Here is a 20707-nt window from a genome sequence, read left to right as displayed (position 1 = left end):
TTCTGCCCCCAAAACCATCACCATCACACACGACGTTCACACCTCTTCAGAAGAGAGTGTGAGCGCTAATTGGTATCTCGAGTGGGGAGAAGAGTGGGGTCTGTTGGTTTGGTCAAAATGTTTGTTGCTAAACGGTAAAATCGGATCGACCAGTTCATCACCTCCGGATCACGCGGAGTGCAGGCAACCAAGAAAGCAACCAACTCCACACAGCAGCAGCGAGTTCCATCATCGAACGCAAGAGGCAGCTCACCTCGGGGTGAGAAGTGGCTTGTTGTTCAGGTTGCGTTTTTGTTTGGACGCTCGCTGTGTGTTCACGCAACACGACGCGATGCTTTTTTTTGTTCGGTTTGGTTTTGGAGCTCCCGTGAGATGATAATCACCACCCCGAAAGCCCACGAAGTCGACTGCGCGTTGGCCAGAGGTACGACACATGGACACAATGGTCCGAATAGAAGTTACAACACGCTGTGTGCATGGGTGAGTGGTGTATGCCGAGATGCACCCACCAAGGGAGGGGTGTTATCGCTACAGCAATCGAATTTGCAATCAGCATCCATCAACTGTCAATTTAAAGTTTATAAGTCACAAGTGCATGAAAAAAGGTAAGCAAAAGAGAAACTATCACTCAATTACGCGCACATACACACAAGAGGCAGGCTCCTCCAGCGCAAGAGGATTTCATCTTCCAAACACATTACCGTCAATTGACGCGCACAAATGGATCTCGCCGAATGGTGCCTAAACGTCAGCTTTATCCAATCCTAATGCCCCTCACACCGGAGCAGTGCGACCTCCGAAAAGTGCTCGAAGAAATGGCAATGTTAATGTGTGTTTGTGTGCTTGTGCCTTCCCTCTACCTTCTGGCACAGCGCATTGCACTGCAGCACAGATTGCTTACAAATTGAACACCACGAACTCATTTGCGCCTATCAATCTAAATTGCTTCTTTACTGCAGTGCACAGGCAGCCCACAGCCACCCCGGCGGGACAGAGTGCTTCTTCACCACTCGCTGATTCGAATCTGCAATGTGAGAACTGTGTCGCGAACAAGCGGTCGCTTCTTCTCCCCTTCTCATTTGATTGCAATCAGACAACATTACGGATGTTGTGATAACGCGCCGCGCGGGTGCGTCCACCGCCGTGTCATTAGATTCAAATGGTAATTTTCTGCTCAAATTTACTTCAAACTGGTTGGGTGCGGAGGGTTACGCGATACGGGGGATGCTGGTATAGAAGGCGAAGGCGTGGAAAAGAATGTCGCCAGATGAAGATCGATCTTGGCACGGCTCTTATTATGCCCCTAATAGGGGTGCGACCACATAAACCGGGACACCCACCACATTCCAGCGCCCGATGCATTACAAATGACCTAGTCGGATGCATCTAGAACGTAACAGGATTTCGGGGGTGAAACCAGATCCATGTCGAGAACAAATTACCCACTACACTCTTGAATGGGGAAGTTCCTCCGGGTCAGCGAATGAAATCGTCCGGGTAGATAATAATAATTCAAATCCAATTCTGAAATGACGACGCAGTGTGTTGCTTCTTCCGCTCGTCAGCTGTCATCTTGGGGTTGAAATACATTCTTCGTCCTTAAAACATTCACTTCTGAAATCTTCCGAGTTCGTTCTTATGTCTTTCGTTTGTTCCTGGTTTCCATACCGTCTCTATCGTGCATTCGATCCGCCTCACAAATATTGAGGTTGTTCGCTTGCTTCAAGTTAAGCTGACCTTTACACATCAACCTCTGCCCACAAAAAAAAAAACAACAACAACAGCAAGGGCCAGAACGGCAAAGATACATGCTGCTCCGTCCGTCCGTCTGTGCGCGTTTTATGTTACCTCTCCAATTGGAACCGAAAAAGATTCCAAGAACCCGAACCGTCTTCGGATTTCTTCCCGCGATGCATCCATCCCTCGCCGGCCGTATGCGTGTTTGTGTGTGCGTTAATGCCTTTCGGTGTCTGAGATGCGAGACAAGATTGCATCCGCGCTTTCGTTGCGTCCAACGGGCTTTTGTTTGGATTATGCGGAGATAGCTCATATAGCTTCTTTTTAACAACCGCTTTCTTTCACCACCACCACCACCACCACCACCGTTTGTCTGCCGTTTTGTTGCCCACACATTGGCTCACAGCGAAACGCTAACTGCTGTAGCGACGCATTTTATTTTCCATTTCCCAACAGCCGTCACAGATTGAAAGGTGTCGATATCGATCGACCCCGGAGAAGAAGAACGGTGCGCGATCGGGCGACAGGGTGAGAACGAGGGCCCCAATTTTCCACCACCGCTTGGTGAACGCGCACTATCGAACACATGCAGTTGGCGCTGCAGGCGCGTCCGATCGCATCGTTTTACTCACGCTCTGCCTGCGCTACACACGAACCGAAACCCGATGGTCGATGATTGATGGATGAATGGGGTGGTGTTGTTAAATCGAGCACACGGCGCAAAAGGAGGGCAAACCGGGAAGAAGACGTACAATCTGAAACCATTCCTTCATCTCATTTCCGACACGGGGCATTTCTTTTGTGCCCTTCAGCGGGGCTGTTCTTCCAAGCCGAGCGCGTACAGGAGAGGTCAATGCTTGTTCTATGAATTACACGATACTACACGCTTTCGTTGCGAGATTATGAATGATGCAGCCGAGGGAAAGGATACTCTGGCTGACAGACACGAAAAAAGTAGAATATTACAGGACGTTTTCTTTTGTGTTCGGTAGTTCGGGTTCGGTTCCTTTTCCCTTTCGCGGCAAACAATCGGCGACGAAACTAGAGCCTACCCGGCTAGAATGGCATCTCCGACAGCTCGATCTATCCTATCCGGTCAGCTTCTCTTTTAGAGTTCTTTCGCGCGCGTTATATAGATTTTGAAATATCATCATCATTCGAAAGCTCGGAAGAAAGAGCTACACAAAATGGTACATCAAAATTGCAATAAGAAAGGTATAACGCTTCACAAAAAAAACCCTTTCCTATCTTCATTGACTCCGACTGGTACCAACTAAAGACCAATAAATCTCTTCAAATCACTCCACACAATCAACACACAAAAAAAATCAAAAACAAACGATACCGATGTATAAAGTGATAGCCGAACCAGCAAACGTTACATTAGCGCCATACACCACACGGTGCCGTAAAATGATCGATTTATGGTTTTATTGGACGCTTCACCGTCCACGAAACGCTGCTTCGCACACGAAGCCCCCCTCCCATGCTTTTTGAGCCCTCCTGTTGTTATCACGGGTACTTCATCATCATCGTACCACACGACAGCGTACCGGTGTAGGGTGTGGATGTAACTTCACTCAACAAGTCAATCAAAAAATCACCGATTTTACAGTGCCACACGTTCCCTTCAAATCGGAACCGCTTCCGATCAACCGACCCGTCATGCGTATGCACCCACAAAAAGCGGGGTCGGACTCCCTCGTTCGTCATTCAATCCGACGACCCACAACTGTGCCGTCGTGGTACACAAAAACGCTTGCACGGTGTGACATTTTTATTGCTTGCGCAAACGAAGGGGAAGGTTCGTCGCTTCGCTTTTGTTTAATGGAGGGTGAGGCGCGTACCACCACCTGCATGCGTACTGGATGTGGCGTGTGGTAGGTGTCGCTACAGGTGCCACAACCGACAGACACCTGCTAACCACCGTTTGATTGGATTTGCTTCACGCTGCTGTAGGCAGGCAGGTGCAAAAACCCACCAAAACGAAGCCCATGCACGAAAACGGTGCCTACATTTGGGCGTTTTTCACCACACGTCGGTTGGTTGCATCGAAATTTTCACCGATCGGCGGCACCTCACGACGCGTTAGACGCACACACGGACTCATCGTGGTCTGACGTTTGGAATCGCTTGAGGTGGTGGGGCAGAGTGAAGAAATGAAGTGCCACCATGTTCGGCACACGATGTGAACGTTTCAATCGTCTTCACCAAGTGGCGGTGTATGGGGCACCGATTTTTTTACAGCGGTATTGAAAATGCATGGAAACACACAAGCTCTAACGAGCCGGCAAGCATATCACACGAAACGGGTCGGGTCTCCGGACCCCTGGTCTGTGTCATCTATCATACTTGTCCGTCTTGACATATACAGCGCCATTAACAGTAATTACGCGACGAGGCGAATCGGGAATGAACCGATGATAAAAGCGAGCCATTTTACGACCCACCCGGCAGGCGCGCGATCAACCAGCTCATCCTTTCATATTCTTCCGACGCAATATTCCGTTGCATACCATTTTTAGAGAGGGAAGGAAGAAGCGGCTCTCTAGTGAGTTTGGACGCCGGACATTCGGACACTTACCTAAAAAGAGAAAGATCAATAAAAAATAGCGTTAGTAGAGAAGACAACAACAACTTCGTACGGCTATATTGACGTTCAGTTTGATGCCCGCAGTTTCCCAAATGCCCTCCCAAGGCTCTACACTGACTAACATCGTTAAGAACTAATGCCTGCTAACGAGAAGCGCGATGAGCTTCGGGCACGCGCAGATCCCCACGGGCACGAGGATCGTCTGCATACATTAAAAGCTGCGACCCGCAGCCCTTCGCCGATGCAGATGGGAAGTGGAGCCCGTCATTAACCTCACACGTGAAACGTGACAACTGCAAAATGATTCTGCTTTTCCGAGAGCTGCGATCATCTCGCGTTCGTCTGGAGAGCTCTCTTTCTCTCTCTCTCCTGCGTTGCCTTGTCATTTCGATGCGCTGGGACGTGCCAAGCGTTGCTGATTGTACTCTTCATTCACATTTGCATATCTTTGCCGTTGATCCCTCTCCCCGCCCCAAGATAGTAGAGACCGACCGCAAGACAAACCCTAGGGGCGATCTCCTAATGCGATCGATACACCTTTCTCTCTCTCGCGCGCGGGAATGGTGTTGTTAAGTGGTGTGTGCTGGTTAAAAAATAGACACTTCACACCGCAGGTGCATGCATCCAGAGTGGCAATGGAGGGTGCCGGTTGGCCCGCGGGATAAGATGATGGGTGCGATAAATTTACAGCGATTCATAAACCGAACCTAAGCAGCAAATGAATGGCGTTGGGACGCATGTGGGAATCTTTCGGCTTCTGCCGTAGCCCTTCGGATCATAAACGTATCGTCGCCCATACAGGGGGGAGAGAACCTGCACCATCCGAGATTAAGCAGCCTCAATCAAGCTCTCTATTCAAATGAAGTAAGCAGCACACGCTCCACCGTTCTCCAGCACCTCGAAGACACACCAACCTGTCATGGGAAATGAGTTAATTTGCAGTTTGCGCTCTCTTGTGGCTTCTTACAGAGCCGGATCACGATTGCTCGATGTGATTCTTTATTTGTTAACGCACACGCACACACCACCACTCGGTTCAATATTTAATTTTAATGCCACTTCCAAGAACAAGGTTAAAGAACGCTACGCCAAAGCCTGGAACTAATCGTAACACTTCAACCCCCTTTTTTCTTTGCCATACAAACAACGCACACACACACACACACCTGTGCATATCTGGTGAGTTGGCAGGATATGGGAGTGAGCTAGCGCTATCGATTAAACATCGTTTAGCCGGCATTCCAAGCCCTCAGCACTACAGTGGCCTTCCCGTCTGTGTATGAGTAAAGAAAGGAAGGCGCACGCCACGGACATGGTTTTAGGGTTTTGGGAGCAGAAGCACCATCCAACCAACCATCATCAAGGCAAAACGTTCCAAATTGAACCAATTCCACGGGCGTAGGAGCAGACGAAGCTAGGCAAAAGTGCTCCCTATGCCACGCCAGTCGCATGATGACAGGGCATGTTTTAACCTTTACCTCGTTACCAATATGTGCCCCCGTCATTCATTCAACCGAACCGGCCATACACGCTCTCCAGGTACGTTTCCGGTTCTAAGCAGACAGATACTCACACACACACACACCTTCTAATAGCTTTACATTAAGTGGAAATTGTTCTACATTTTGGTTCCGCTACCGGAATCGCTTTAGATACGGGGAATCGATAAAGTTTCACTGGAACAGAATGACTGGTAGTTTATGAAGATCATCCAATCACGTCACGATCTGCTGGAAAATAGAGAGATCTTCATTTTGTGCTCACTGTTCAAGATGAATACAGTTCGTCTAATTTACGTCTTTTTTGAGACAAATTTGAATTATGCTAAAATCAAATGAGTTCTAATTTATCAAAGAGTCCACTTTCTTCATCTTCATCGAGGATCGCTTCTTCGCTTCCCCACCAAAGGTTCATTCCAGTGTCAACCCACTGCAATAACACTTTCCACCTTTCGCACTTCATCGTACGGCGCCATTTGTGCCTAGTGAAGAAATAAAGAAGGGCGAGAACCGATCAACCGAAGCTACACACCACCATTGCGGCCGCGCGCACACAATTCTCCACGGTTCATCGATCGCCGGTGTGGTGTCCGGCCCGACCGGGCGATAGTACCGTTAGCAGGGCCACGATTATGCAAAACATGCCCTCTCAGTCCGGTGCTCATCCGACCAACAGCACCGAATGTGTTTGTGTCAGCTATTAGACAAGACAACAGACGCCCGCCGACAGATTCCGCCAGCACAGGAATATACATATATCTTACCCCATTCGAGGCCTGTACGAGCGCGTCCCGATTCGCCACCATCTAATCTGCCAGGCTCCCTTCTCCATTCTTTCCCTTAGGTCCCGCGGTGTACAGCGAGTGAATCGAATCGACCACCGAGGCACCACTCTCTACACACAGGCCCAGATGTGTACCCCCTGCTTCCATCGATGTGTACCCTACAGAGAGTGTTGTGCCTTAGCGCTCGCCGACCCGATGAAATCGTAAACCATGTTTCCCGATGTCCGCATCGTGAGCATGGGTAATTGATTTCAGATAATTAATGACTGCATCGCACCTCCCCGCCCCGACCTGGCCGCCCGCACGGAGGACCCACGCCGAAGGGCTTACGCCCATGGCTTAACGGGCGTCCAAAAATGGGGCGCGCGACTGGCGGGCGAGGAGGAGAGTTCACTCTACAAACCGAACCTCGTGAAAGATCGATTCGCTTGCGCAATGCAAAGATCGATGAGGAGGATTGAGCAAAAAAAGACATAAACGGAAGGCAGCAAAAAGCGGGCCAGTCTTTCGCCGCAAAAGCTCCCGCAGTTTATGCACTAGCAGGATCGCCCCCCGTTTGGAGCTAGGCGCAATGGTGGGATACACACAAACACTCACTTCATCAGGGCTATTAATATCAGCAATGGTATTTATTTTCTTCCCGTCGATAATTGAAGTTCGCCCGCCGGCGGAGACCCTCGGCGACGGCTGATTCTAAACAGCGGCTTCAGAAGCACATTAAATTAATCCACAATTACCACAGCCGATATGATGATGGTGGGGAGGGAAATGTGCACGTTTATTTTATTGAACGTTCGAACCCATTACTGGACGCGATTATCGCGATTGGCCTAGAATTTGCTGATTCCCGCTCTGGAGCTTAAATAGCGCGTCTTCGCCGCGCGTTATTAAAATCTTTAAAGCGTTCAAACTTCCGCGTTAGAGAATCCCGGGGAGGAACACTTACCCTTATTACTACCGAAGTTCAGCGTTACATTGTTCCAGAAATTCAAGCGACACCCGAACACGCGCATCTCTTTAACGCGTTCTTTCATATTCCCAAGGACACTGCTTTCCGTGAGACTCACGCACGGAATCATCGGAAGTGGGAGTCGGAGTTGCTGCTACTGCTGCTGCGGGTGCCCACAAGACCGCCCGGAGGGCCACACTAAAACAAAGCCACAGCTACAACACAGCTGCTGCTGCTGCAGACTGTAAAACGCACTTTTCAAAAAGCAGATTCCCACTGAAGGTTTTAATGGAAGCTTTCTTGCCACAGCAGAACACACACTTTTCCTCTACGTCCTTCCACACATGCACGATCGTTTCACACGGCACCACTAAACACAAAGTACACAAACACACATACACAATGTGGACACTTTATCCTTCGAAAGCTGCTGCCTATTCCTCTGCAAAAACAAAGCACAAGACGATCAATTCCATGCACCGGCACACAAGAGAAACGGCAAACGGCGAAGTCAGCGAGCGTCAGTTCCTCCGTACGATCTTCCACTTGAGAATTAATGGCCAAAGGAGATCACATGAGGTGCTCCGATTTGGCCACTTATCCTCCGGAGGTGAAGCAGTAGCGTCGTTTCTTCATTCACAGGTCACCGATGTACCCGCACAGATGCACACACACACACGATCACCGCATATAAAACTAGTTTCACGATCGGTCCAAGACACTCCGAGCGAAAAGAGTGGCACACAGCACAGCAAGGAATTGGGCGTCCTTCAGCGCATCATTAACACATTCTCACCGTCTTCGTCGCCGTCGTCGTCACGGTTATTTCGCGCAAAGTTCTTCCGAGCAGCCACCAAGAAAAGGAACAGTGTAGGGAGTGAACGCTCCCGATTTCGCGCGAGTTGCACACGCTAATTATGCGGATGGCGAAACCTAAAACCAGGGGAGAACCAGGCGCACAGAACGTCCACACAACAGTACGGCGAAGGAATACGACCGAGAGGGAAAGGTTTCGGAAAACTGGTTTTACAAAAATTGCTTAATCTGGCAAGCCTTTTCTGCTCCCACTCCACACACATACACGGTACGGTGATCCCGGCGTGACGAAAAGAAGAAGTTGTAATATTGTTTTCCTTTCCACGGGCCACGATCACAACGAGACCTGAGACCTGAACGAGATCGGATCGTATTTTTCTTCTTCTTGTTCTTCTTCTTGCCGAGAGGACGCAAGGAGAGCTCGGGAGCATATCTGTGAAACCACCTTTCACAAATCTCGATCGCCTTGAGAGCGCTTTTGATCCACGGAATCGCTGGACACAGGAGGGTTGTGCGCCTCACCGAACATCGATCGACACCGATCGGGGGATCCGGTTCGATATTCTCTGAACATTTGCTCCACTTGCGATGGTTATGCCCGTCTTAGTGCCCGAACCTCAACTAACAAAACCACCAGCAGCAGAACACACTGCTCGGAAGCTTCCGAGCCGCCCATGGAGTTCTGGAGATCTGTTGCTGCTGCACTGCCAGCTCAATCTAACAAGAAAAAGCGCATTAGGGAGCACACGTTGGCATCAGCTCTCCCCATTCGACATGGAGCTTAAGTGTGCTCCGCTTGCGCCTGCTGTCTCGCTGGCGGGCGGGATTCTAATGATAATGCCCGCACTTCGCACTTCAGTTCAAGCCCTTCTTGACGAAGATGGATTGGATCGCGAGCGGAGGCCCACAGCCACAGCCAACCAGCACCCATCTCGAGTGCCCGCGTGGAGACGCACATGTGGAGCGGATTGCGCGTGCTGCATCACTTCACGCGTGGTGTTTCTATTAGTTCCACATTTCTCGACTTAGTGCGGTCATTAGCTCGTTCAACCGTAGTGCCAGCCAGCAGGGAGTGCAAACAGGCACACAGTGGATGTTGGGAGACGAAAGGGGCAAAAAATACTTGGGACCTAGCGCACGCGATTAGGTTAAACGCTCTTGTGGTTTAGCGGTGACAACCATCGCCCAAGTTCCATTCCGTACCATCCCGAGAGTGTGAATCTATCACCGTTGAAGCTTGGCATGCCCCGAAGCACGAGCCGTACAGAAAGCTATTAGGGCGTAATTTAGGTGGAGTGTTCCGTGTGAATAATGTTTTATTTTTACGTAACGCTTAACACATTACACCAGGTACACCAGAGCTGACGGTACTACACCGGTTGGTTGGTCGATGTGTAGCATGTAAAGATTTAAAGATTGTCTCTCCGAAGGAACATTCCTAATGCTTGTGTTACAGTTATGCAGGCCCCAGCAAGGTGGCAATTAAAAGCTCGTATACGGCTTGCTGGATGATAAGATTGGAGAGAAAGAGAGAAGGAGAGAGCAAGAATGCATGCAAACATTATGTTTTCCACCAAAAAAAAGTGGAGCACTTGGGCAAACATTTCTTATCGAGCAATGACATTTCTGGGCGAGGTCGTTAAATCCCAAAGGAAACATTAAACAACACGTCTGTAAAAGACTAAAACATAGCGATTATGTTCGTGAGGTATATGCACCTGCTGCAAGATCTTTACAAACGAAAGTCACTCCCTTTGCGGTGTGCCGCTCCAGCTGCAATGTATCTTGAAGTCTTCAACATTCTATTACACACTTTTCTAATGAAACGGGCAGGTGGTTTGAAAAAAGGTCAGTCATATACAAAACCATTGCACCATGTTGGAGGTGACGCAGGTGTACCTAGCCGCTTAAGAACACATTTCATCGACGATTATAGTTTGCAGGACGTCTTGCGACAAAACGCGCCAACGAATAACGTACCATGAAACTATCCACCTCTCCCCCACCGAAGAATAATGAATCGCTTTAACCCTGATCGTCAGAGCTGGCCAGTTAAAAAACTTTTCCCACACGACATAATCAAACGGTACATAGCTGCAGATCAATCATTGCAGTTCGCGTCCTGCACCTTCTGAACGTACCCTCGGGGAGTAATCACGAGCGCTTCGTCGTACACCGGGCGGGCACCGGAGCATCCGCCAGCAGCAGCAGCAGCAGCAGCAGCAGAAGTCCAGGCAAGCACCAAGCTTCATTCCCTGTTGAAGTGGGGAGGGACTGTGTTTGTGCCTCACACAGCACTCATCTTGCAGGCGGCCACTCCCCCGTGTAGAGGTGGGCCTGCGATCGTAACCGGTGGCCTACTTTCGGGTCGATCTTCCTAACAAACCCAACCTTCTCTCAGCACGCCGGTACCGGTTTCCGTGCTTCACTGTTGGATTAACCGTTTGCGTGCGTGTGCACGTAGTATACACTGCAGGCGACACGTTGGCGCAGACGTCCTCCAAAGACTCCAAACACCTTCAGCGCACCACACGGTATAATAATAGTAATGATAATTATATTCATTACCCATTAGCTAGCTCCACGGAGCACCCACTCTACCCGAAGCCGAATGTGGCTAACTTTGGAAGCAACACACCAGGCATATGAGACCGTACTGAGGTTCCCAACCCACCCCTCGAAGCCTCGAAGCCAGCAAAACGGCGGTCCGCCGATAGGGCAGCACCACCCGGCCAACTCGGCGACTGCGTAACAGCACCCGCAAGACCTATGTGTGTGTTTGGCGAGACTAGGCCTAATGTCGGCGCAAAAGTTTCGCCTTGGCACGGGGTGCGTAAATTAGTATGCACCGAGAGAGCTGAAGTTGAAGTGAATTATTGACTCTAGCCGCCGGCAGTGTCTCGAGCACAAGCTGGTGGTGATAAAAAAAGAACGATCCGCGTCTTTATCGAGAAGCAGCAGCAGCTGGGTCGCCTATCTTGAAGATTTTAATAGCAAACATGCACGCGCGTTCGCTGCAGGCATCAAGATCGATAGAGTCCGCTTGTAAAACAAGATCTATCTTAACAGCCAATCAAGCGCACCGAAGACTCGGTAGGAAGTTGGTTTTCAAGAACGTAATCTCATCTAACGGGGGAACGGGTGTTGTTGCGGTTTGATGATCTTTGCTTGGAGTTGTTTCCATCTGTTTTACGACAGTTAAAATGCACAAGATGTGCACCATATCTCTAGCGGACTATTATGTGGATCAGTTAAACTCACAAATCATGGCTCTGATTTGGTTCTTTATGGCGTTCTGATGTTCTTGTATGATATGAAATGAAAGACCGTTTTACCCCCCCCCCCCCCCGCCTTTAGAGCAGCTTCCAAAACTAAGTTATGCAAACACCGGTTTTGAGAAAAGGGAGATTTTGTGATGAATGGTAGCTTACATTGTGTGCATAAGCCACAGCTCAGAAAGAGAAATACAAGAAGCACCGGGGAATTAGTGAACGTGATCGAGCAATTATGAAGCGCGTGGTCGACAGTCTGTTGGCCAGTGTCTCAGGGCACAACGATACCGATCACGCACCGAAGAAGCCGGTTTTATTAGACGTCTTTCTCTCTATACCCACATCCATACATCCAGTTCAACTCCTCCGCTCGTGCTCATTTATTTCGAGTCAGAAGCCCCCGTGTGCCATAAAGAACGCACCAGTGCACGCGCGTGCGCGCGCTCGTCGGTTGCATCATCGCATCATCATCGGCGTCACGCGCACAGCATCTAACAACTGCGCTTACTGTGGGCTTGTGGTACGACCCAGTGCTACCTCCAGAGACCGGTGGTCTCATAAAGCCGACGCAATCTTAATTGGAAAGCTCTCGCGGCGAGGCGCGTTTGGGGAGTTTTTATTCCCGCGCACGCCGTCCTGCCCAGCTCTCTTGTCAACACAAAAATCCGCGCGATCAGAGCAAGAATTGTGGCCGAAGGATGCAAGCTCCCTTTAATGCACCACGAATATTTATTACCCTTCACCAAATCGCATTTGCAGTGGTGCCCCTTTTCGTGCACAGCACAGTGCGCTAAAGCAGTACTTCGGTGAGTGTTTTTATTTCAACCGCTTCACCTTTAATCGGCGGGGAGATTTCGCGAGATCTCGCGACAACAACCACCGTTCTTCACCGTCACCATCATTCATCACCGCCAGGGCGCAAGAGTGTGGCTGTGCAAGACAAACGCATGGCTGCAAATAGGGGGTTTTGCTAGATACTGATCAGTTTGTTGCTTCGTTGCGAGTTGGTGAAATGACTTTTCACCAGCCACGAACAAGGGGGGGAGTGATGAGATTGGATCGCGATTACTTCCCAATGAATAATGGGACACGAGGTGCTGTTGCAACATTGTACCGGCAGGCTGATGTTGGTTGAATGCGCGAACAAGGAAGGATGCAATTATGATCGAATTTCTAATTAATCCGTTCTCATTCAGCTCGAATGGTGCAATTAAAGCAAGTGAGGAATGGTTCAATTTGATAATTATACCGCATCCAGTATTGGAAGAACTCTAAAGAGCGACCCTAGACGGGGTGTCGAGTATCATCTGACAGACGGGATTGTGCTTAACAATGACAGACTTAATGCGTCTTAAAAGGGAGTGGCTTTCTTGCAGCTCAAAACCACAAACCATTGGAGTCCTTTTTTTCCACTACATCAACCGCAGTACAGCAACCCGGCCCCATATGGACCCCCGGGTGGTGTGCAATTTACACGCAACTAGCGTATCCTTTCGCACAATGCAATTTAACGATCCGTTTTGCTCTTTACGCCTTTCGTTTCTCTCTGTTTGTTTACAAGTCCAGCCAGCCAGCCAGACCACAACAAAAGAAAACCGCAGAAAACGCACATACATTCAAATTACAGGTTGCATTAACACTCGCTGCCATCGATACTTGATCTCCATTAGGCCAGACCGAACGAGCCGAGGGGTGGGGGATGGGTTCTGGCTTACCACCACCAGGCCACCAGTAATAACCCTTTCGGTGCGATCGCATTTCCGCCACCAAGGTCAAGTGACGCGCGAGCGAATCGATCGGTACGCCGTGCGTACAACGCTCTTGGTCGGGGTACGCAAAAATATTGTTATTATTCTTTCGCATATTTGCTGCTTCACCTTGTATGATCGGTCATGATCCGTCGGTACACAAGACCGCCGCCACACAAGACCGCGCGCCACACAAGCCAGCCTGCCAGCTGCTGCACTTTAACGCCAAAGCATTGCGCCACACACGGTTTTGGTTCTTGTCTGTTTGAGCGGAGCCATCAACAACGAACGAACGTCACTCATCTCAGAACCCGAAGGCTAAATGGGGCGAGGAAAGCACACCAACATCATCATCATCCGAACGTGTGGACGCGCCGAAGGACAAGTGGAACGAATTCTAGTTGCCGCAAAGGAAGAAAGAAACATGCACCAGACACTTCATCATAATGATAGACCCAGCGGCCAATCCCGGGGCCAATGAGACAACGTGGGCCACAAGGTACAACACACAATGCACAATTTTCAAAACGTTCCCTTTTTTGAGAGCGAATTGCAGAGCAGAGGCGCTCTCGAACGAATCCGAGCCAGGTCCGATTGCGAAGGTCGACGGTGCGTTGGTTGGCGTCAGATGTCACGCCAAAACAAAAGACTGCAGATCGGATTTGTGGCGTGCATTTCCGAATCAAACTGAAAGGAAGTACTTATTTGCATACCAGACTTTTGTTCTTTCATGTATGTAACGAGTCTTGGAACGTTTTCTTTTTTTTAATCCCAGCGCAAACAACACACCCAGTAACACTCGTCCCATACATTACATTTCTCACCGAAAATGAAAAACTTGCACTTCACTCCATTAGCCCAAAATAAACAACCGAAGCTAGTCGGGCTAGTCCATAACGACACACCGACACCAAACCTAATCTTCTGTTCCACGAGACGCCTGGTGCCGATGTAAACAAAAATCGCGGACAAAACGACAGAAGGAGAAAGCCGAACAGACGCCATTTCCTTGACGAACTTTCTTTCGATGACGGTTGGGAATTGAAAACGTAAATTACTTTTACTTTCCTTCCTTCCTCCCGTGTCGTTTTTGCGCGGTGCGTTGATACTTCCCCGTACTATTCTTCTTCCCACAACAAACCGAACAGACACAGATCACTACCACCACCATCATCATCATCATCATCATCAACAACATCGGTGTGATTAAGGTGGATCGAACGATCTACCACCGGAATTAGCAAATCCACTAAATCGCCTCCACCCGATTTAGAGTGATACCCGTGGGGATCGGAGCTTTTAGGGGGGTGGCTTTCAATGTAGAAGGGAGTTCAATGTACCTTCCACTGACACTGGCGGAGGCGTTGGCGGAATCGATTTGTGGCCGAGTCTAATTTCCCATCTAATCGCTGTGGTACAACAGAGCGGAAGGGGACGAGTTTGAGAGAGAAACCACGCGAAACGAATTTTTTGGAGCTCCAAAATTAACTCCACCTTCTCCGTCACACTGTGGGCCATCAAATGTGTGGAAAATCCGTAAAATACCCAACTCGGTAGAATTAGCAGCAGAAAAAAACAACAACTAGTCCGGGACGGTGTCGCTTTCGAACCAGTGAAATAGAGAGAAGGGGGAAAAAACTATCCCCAATGGATAGTTGAATGAACGGCGTCGTTGGCCCTGTTTTTCGTGTGTTTTACTTCAGAAGCAATTTTCCATCCCATTCAATGTTTGTATGAACACGCTTTTGCGTTGTTGCGTTGTTTGTTACCGCCAACGCCAAGGTGAATATCCACAGCAACGACCCACTTTAGGGTCGTCAGGAAGGCGAATATCCCCACCCACCCCCCTCTTTCGACATTCTGGCTATCTGGAGCAACAGACAGACAGCAGCAGCACAGGGGGTAGAAGGGTTCCCGAAAACGAAAAATGTGCAACGACCACAGGGGAAGACATTCGGGTCGGGAAGACCACAACTACCTCAACATAAAAGTCCCCCAACAGATTGGAGGACGGTTGAAGAAGTATGATGGAAGTTACTGCAAAAAGAACCTTAATCCCCCTTACCCGTTTCGAAACGGAGAGAGACAAGACAAGTTGTTTAGTCAATGTAGGCACACCACACCACACTTTCGAGTTCGATTCGTTGCAGCGAATATTCGCATGTGTGTACGTAAGCTTCTTTCACCTCGAGATTGCTACTTGAAGGCTTGCTAGAAGCTCCAAAAATCATGTCTCGAAGACACAAAGCCAGAAGACCCAATAGGCTTATAGACACACAAAACACACATACACTGAAGCGGAGGAGGGTTGGTTTTTTTAAGACCTCCGAATCACTGTGCAGAAACCGTTCCACTGTGTAGGAACTGACGACTGGTATTAAAAAAAATCCAAATCGGGTTTCAGGTTTGCGACTCAGCTCCATTGAATTTTGTCAGCCAAGAAATGGGGTCAACAGACATCATTCGGTGAAGACAGTTGGTAGGGATGATTTGATTCTCTCTTTCTCTATTCCTCTCTCTCCCTCTTCTTGCTATTCAATCGTGAAGAACAGTTGGTTCCTTGCAATAATCCACCACTTTATAGCCTTTTAGCGTGTTTATCAATTGCTGGTTTCGCCATTCTCGCGACTTCCTGCGTCCTATCATTGCTACAACTTGAAACTCTGCCGCACTGTCTTGATGCGGTCATCGTTGCTGTGTTTGCTACCACGCTGGCTGTGTGTAACAACTTTCTCTCACTTCCACACGAACGCAAAAACCCCAAAATCCCCCAGAAACCTGAAAGCGACAGTGTCCCAAAAGCGTTGCGGAATGAATGATATGGTGCACCCCCCAAAGAAAAAAGATGCAATCAAAGTCACGCCAAAAAGCGAACCCCCCCCCCCCCCAAATTGCAGCACACAAACAAACCAACTACTTCCGACGAACGGCACAACATCCGCGTAATGTTGATGGTGGTGGCGTGTGTTGTGGTAAACCAGCAAAGTGTGCAGAAAAATCCAATTCCCCAAACGTCATTGGCAAAGCAATGGGGTGGGAGGTAAGTAAGCGATGATAATAGTCCGTGAAGCGTGTCCTATTTTTATCTCCCCTCCCCTCAAAAGCTGCAAGCTTTTCACTCTGTTCACCCTTTCCCATCGCAAAGCCGCTTCCTCGGTTGGTATGATTTTTCATCAAAACAAAACAAACTACCGAATATGAGAAGGCAGTAGCAGCATCGAAGGCTTGCGAAGAGCGCCAACAGGGAGGAACATTTAAAGATTGAGGTTGAATTAAACATGATCGAAACAATCGAAAGTGATTTTCCGCCAAATGTGGTCCACAAAATTACAGCGAGGAAATAAAACCTCGAGCCCGGGCGTATCGGAAGCGAAACAACGGAGGCAGCAAAAACGGGCGAATGATGAAAGCAAAGCTTGTGAGAGTGAGATATGGAATAATTTTTCCAACTTTTCCAACGCACCGCACATCAAGGATAGGAATGGGGGAATTTAGCAAACTGGAAACACGCATCGTGACCGGGGGCCATTTTTAATTTCCACGTGTGCAAACAAACGCTGTTCGCTGATCGCTGTTAATTTCTTCTTATTAAGATGAGTTGTTCGGTACGATTCGGTGGATGTGTTTTACTTTCCTTTTGCTGTGCCAACCCGTTATAAATGAAGTTTCGTTTTCAATTACCCATCCCGGGCTTGCATCATACGAAAGTTTTCGGCGTTTTGTAACGCCAAATTGCTCTTAAACTTAAACTCTTTCCTCCGAGGAGTTGGAGATCGAGAGACGCCAGTCAGCAGCCAGCCAAGCCTAACGAGCCCCACACGACTGGCTAATGACCTTCAGATTTTGCGCATCTACAACGCATCTTCCACTGCCAGAACACAACCAGTTTTCCAATATCGTTATCGAGCAAAATACAGTTTATTTTTTATTTTTTGGTTTGCGTCGTCCAATCGTTGAATGACCGGTTTGGCGAGACATTCGAGAAGATCCACTGGCGAGAAGCGTTGGTTGGCCGCGCAGTTTAGTTTTTTGGAACGTAAAACCTGTCGCACATGTGCCACGCTCGACCAGTTGGTGTTGTTGTTGTTGTGTTTTGGATGCTGCCGTGAAGACGACGCGTGTGGAACGCTTTTTTGCTCAGCATCATCGCAGTCATAAGGTGCGTGACCTTCACACCAAACCACCGGCTTGTGGAGTACGTGATTGGCATCTCGAGGTGAACGAAGGATGGGATTTCCATACGAATAAATCCAATCCAATCCACCAAGCGTACCAAGAGGGTGTCTGGCGTTGGAATGGGTCGGTCAATGAATTGTTAGGTGCGAGATGATCAACACACTATTCCAATAGTTCTTGTATCTCCAAATAGGATGGTGCGTACGGTGATCCAACAGAAGAAAAAAAGTTCAACATTCAGATTCTTCTTGAAGTTTTTTTTTGTGGGGTTAGCTGAGTTTATTGCAACATTCTTCCACCGGACATCAATAACCATACAAATCCAAGGTGACCAGCGTTGAAAGCGAGTTTATTGAAAGCATCTCACCCGTCTCCAGGAGTGCTGCAACCTCACTCCAATAATTCCATCCATTTGCTTATCTCAAAATCGAACTGGACCTACGCTTACTTACGGTGCAATTCGTATCAAAGCTGTCCAAGCACTGACCCTCCTTTCGATCAATTATTGCACCCCGCCCGCGTGCACCACAATCATCCGCCAAATGTCTCGATAAAGTCCACTTGCGTTTGTGGTGTGCACAGAAGAAGAAAAAACGCGACACCTTCGAATGCACTACCCCTGTCTGCACACAGCGCCAAGATATCTCCGCTGGCCACACATTGCTTTATATTGCAGATCGAATCGCAACACACCAACAAAAAAGCACCTTCAATGCTGCACAGCTGGACCCGAACGCAATGTGTCGTACGCAAAACGCCTCCCCCCCACCCACCGCTCTGTTGCAAGGTAGCTCTCGGCCCCTTCTAAGAGCCCGTTAAGGTTTGTCATAGGCTCGGTGGTAAAACTTACGATCGCCGGCGGCAAGATCATTGCTCAAACGAGATATCACACACTGCCCAGCTACGAAGGGAAGGGGAAACTCAACCAGCTCGCCCAGACAGGCTCCTTGCAACAAAAGTGCGCATTGTTTGCCTTCTCGCTAGTTGTCCAGCGCGAAGTGCTGCCCGGGCGTAGTGCTTGGATCATTTCTCAAACACTGCAACCCGCCCGTTGGGTCTCCGGGCAATTGGCACACGAGGGGTAGGCAAAGCAGGGGGAGCAGGGTTCGGTGTAGAAAGAAAGACACCGACGTTAAATGTGCGACACGTACACGTCCACCGGTGCCACGATCTACGGAATCGTTAATCGTCTTATAACCTGCGGAGATCGCGCAATCCAAGGGAATGGTGGAGGAGCACACGGGGAGGTTGGTTTTGCTTACCAGGACAGGAGAAGAAGAAGAAGAGAAACACTCGTATATCTATACTGCATTCGCCACGCTGCACAAAACAAACCACACCAAACCAACAAAAAATGGCACCGACCCATGGGCACCGCTTTTTGCACCCAAGATCACCTCCAATTCCTTCGACAACTCGAAGTTCGAAGTCTGTCAGTGTGTCCAGAAATTGAAACCGCTTCGCGTAACGAAACGGCCGAAAAATGGTAACAAAAACACCAACAAAAAGACACCTTTTAGTCTGCTTGCCCTGGTGGTGGTCAATACGAGCTGACAATTATGAACTGCTACCTACTGCTGCAGCGGTGCACACCATTGCATAATGCAGGCGTAGCTGCTGCTGTGGAGTTGTTTTGCACACACACTTCAACTGCACCTTCGCCGCCACGGCATGGTGTACAGGGGGGATGTGCAAAGCCTTATCACAACGCCCCGTGTCCTCTCTGTTTTGCGACAGCGCCTTATGACATTTTGCCAAAGATCATGCTGTGTGCCGCTGCGTTTGCACGCTGCTTTGGCAAATTTGCATACAGAACTTAGGTACTGTCAACCGGTCTTCCCGCCTATCGGTGGGGCGTGTGCGAGCCTTCGTGTCTAATGCCTTCTTCTTTGGATGCGCTTCGGAAGCGTGTTGTGAGGTGAAGAGAAAAACAGGTAAGGTGGTGTCGATGGCGTGCTTAACTGCGCAACGCAGTGGAGACAGCCATTTGCCTACCAGCGCAGGGACAGCAATCGTACTTATAGATTAACCGGTTTTGTTCTTTTCGATCTTTTTTTGCCAAGCGATGTGAGAGGCAGAGGAGCTCGTGTTCAAATGGAGGAGAGAACGTTGAAGAAGGCTAGAAGTAGGTAGGAAGTGATTGCATTAATAATGCTAATGTAAGCTAGAATAGAAAAACGGTGCTTTGCCTTTCTATTTTTCGTCTTTTTTGTTGTTGTTGAAGAAAGTCGTATGTATCCCCTCATGTTGTTCTTATTCTTCTTATTCCACAAAAAGCTATGAGTTACAGTATGCAACCATTGCCATACAGTAGGTACTAAAACCCCTGCACCAACATCATTTTGTTCGTCACTCAATTTAATGTGATGTGAACAACAGCTGCTCAACTAGAAGATTAATTGCCGGATCTAGTCCGTAGGTACATCGAACCTTGCGACTGATCAGCAAGGATGAAGATAATTAGATACGCGCGAAGAGGAAGCACAGCAACTCCTCTTCTGATGGTAATTACCGTACAGCCGTGTAGGATCAAAGTGCTACAAAGTGGTGCTTTAATTACCCGTATCCACTCTTCTTGCAATTATTTGTCTAACAATACATTCGGCAATAGATATGTATACATTTAGCGCCAGTTCCAAAAATACACGCACAAAATACACTTGTCATAGGAAGCGGACGGGTGACGGTGCGCGTTCCGCTTCTTCTAAACCGCACAGAAACGAAGGAAAGCATTAAAAACAAAACAAAGACGAGTTGACCTGCTGAGAAAACCTGTCCCTGCCTGCGTGTCGATCGAGGGCTGGTGCACTAGGTACACGATGCAGCAGGCCCCGCGCACGCATATCTAACTCACACCAGACACACACACATTCACACCAAAAACCGGCCGTGAAGTGGCTGTGGCATGGCTATACTGCACACATACAACAACAACCCCTTCGTCTCGATCGGAGACAAGTTTTGAAGATCGAACAGCAAGCAACGAACCCCAAAGGCAACACAAAATGAAGAAAACTCAGCGCCCCGGAGTTTGGGTCCTTCTTGAAGTTGGTTTGAAAGGTGGCACAGATAAGCACAGCCAGCGGCGGTAGAATTAGAAACAGTCTCACTCCTCTGGAATACACATACACA

The 20707-nt window shown here is 48.8% G+C and overlaps 1 protein-coding gene across 8 annotated transcripts in view; it reads right to left on the bottom strand.

Annotated features, from left to right (window-relative positions):
- The window catches only part of LOC121597251 (tyrosine-protein kinase Btk29A), a 72404-nt gene that overhangs the window by 25522 nt on the left and 26175 nt on the right, over positions 1–20707 (bottom strand). Inside the window, exon 2 of one of the 8 annotated variants that reach the window (XM_041922881.1) lies at positions 7561–8005. The exons of the other annotated variants lie outside the window; for them this stretch is intronic. Coding sequence (XP_041778815.1) covers positions 7561–7693 — 133 coding nt within the window. The 5' untranslated portion in view covers positions 7694–8005. The remainder of the gene's footprint in view (positions 1–7560; positions 8006–20707) is intronic. 8 annotated transcript variants of the gene reach the window in all.

This window comes from Anopheles merus, chromosome 3R, assembly GCF_017562075.2.
Source record: "Anopheles merus strain MAF chromosome 3R, AmerM5.1, whole genome shotgun sequence".
Lineage (NCBI taxonomy): Eukaryota > Metazoa > Arthropoda > Insecta > Diptera > Culicidae > Anopheles > Anopheles merus.
The sequence above is the reverse complement of the archived record's forward strand: the minus strand, read 5'-3'. Positions and strand labels throughout refer to the sequence as shown.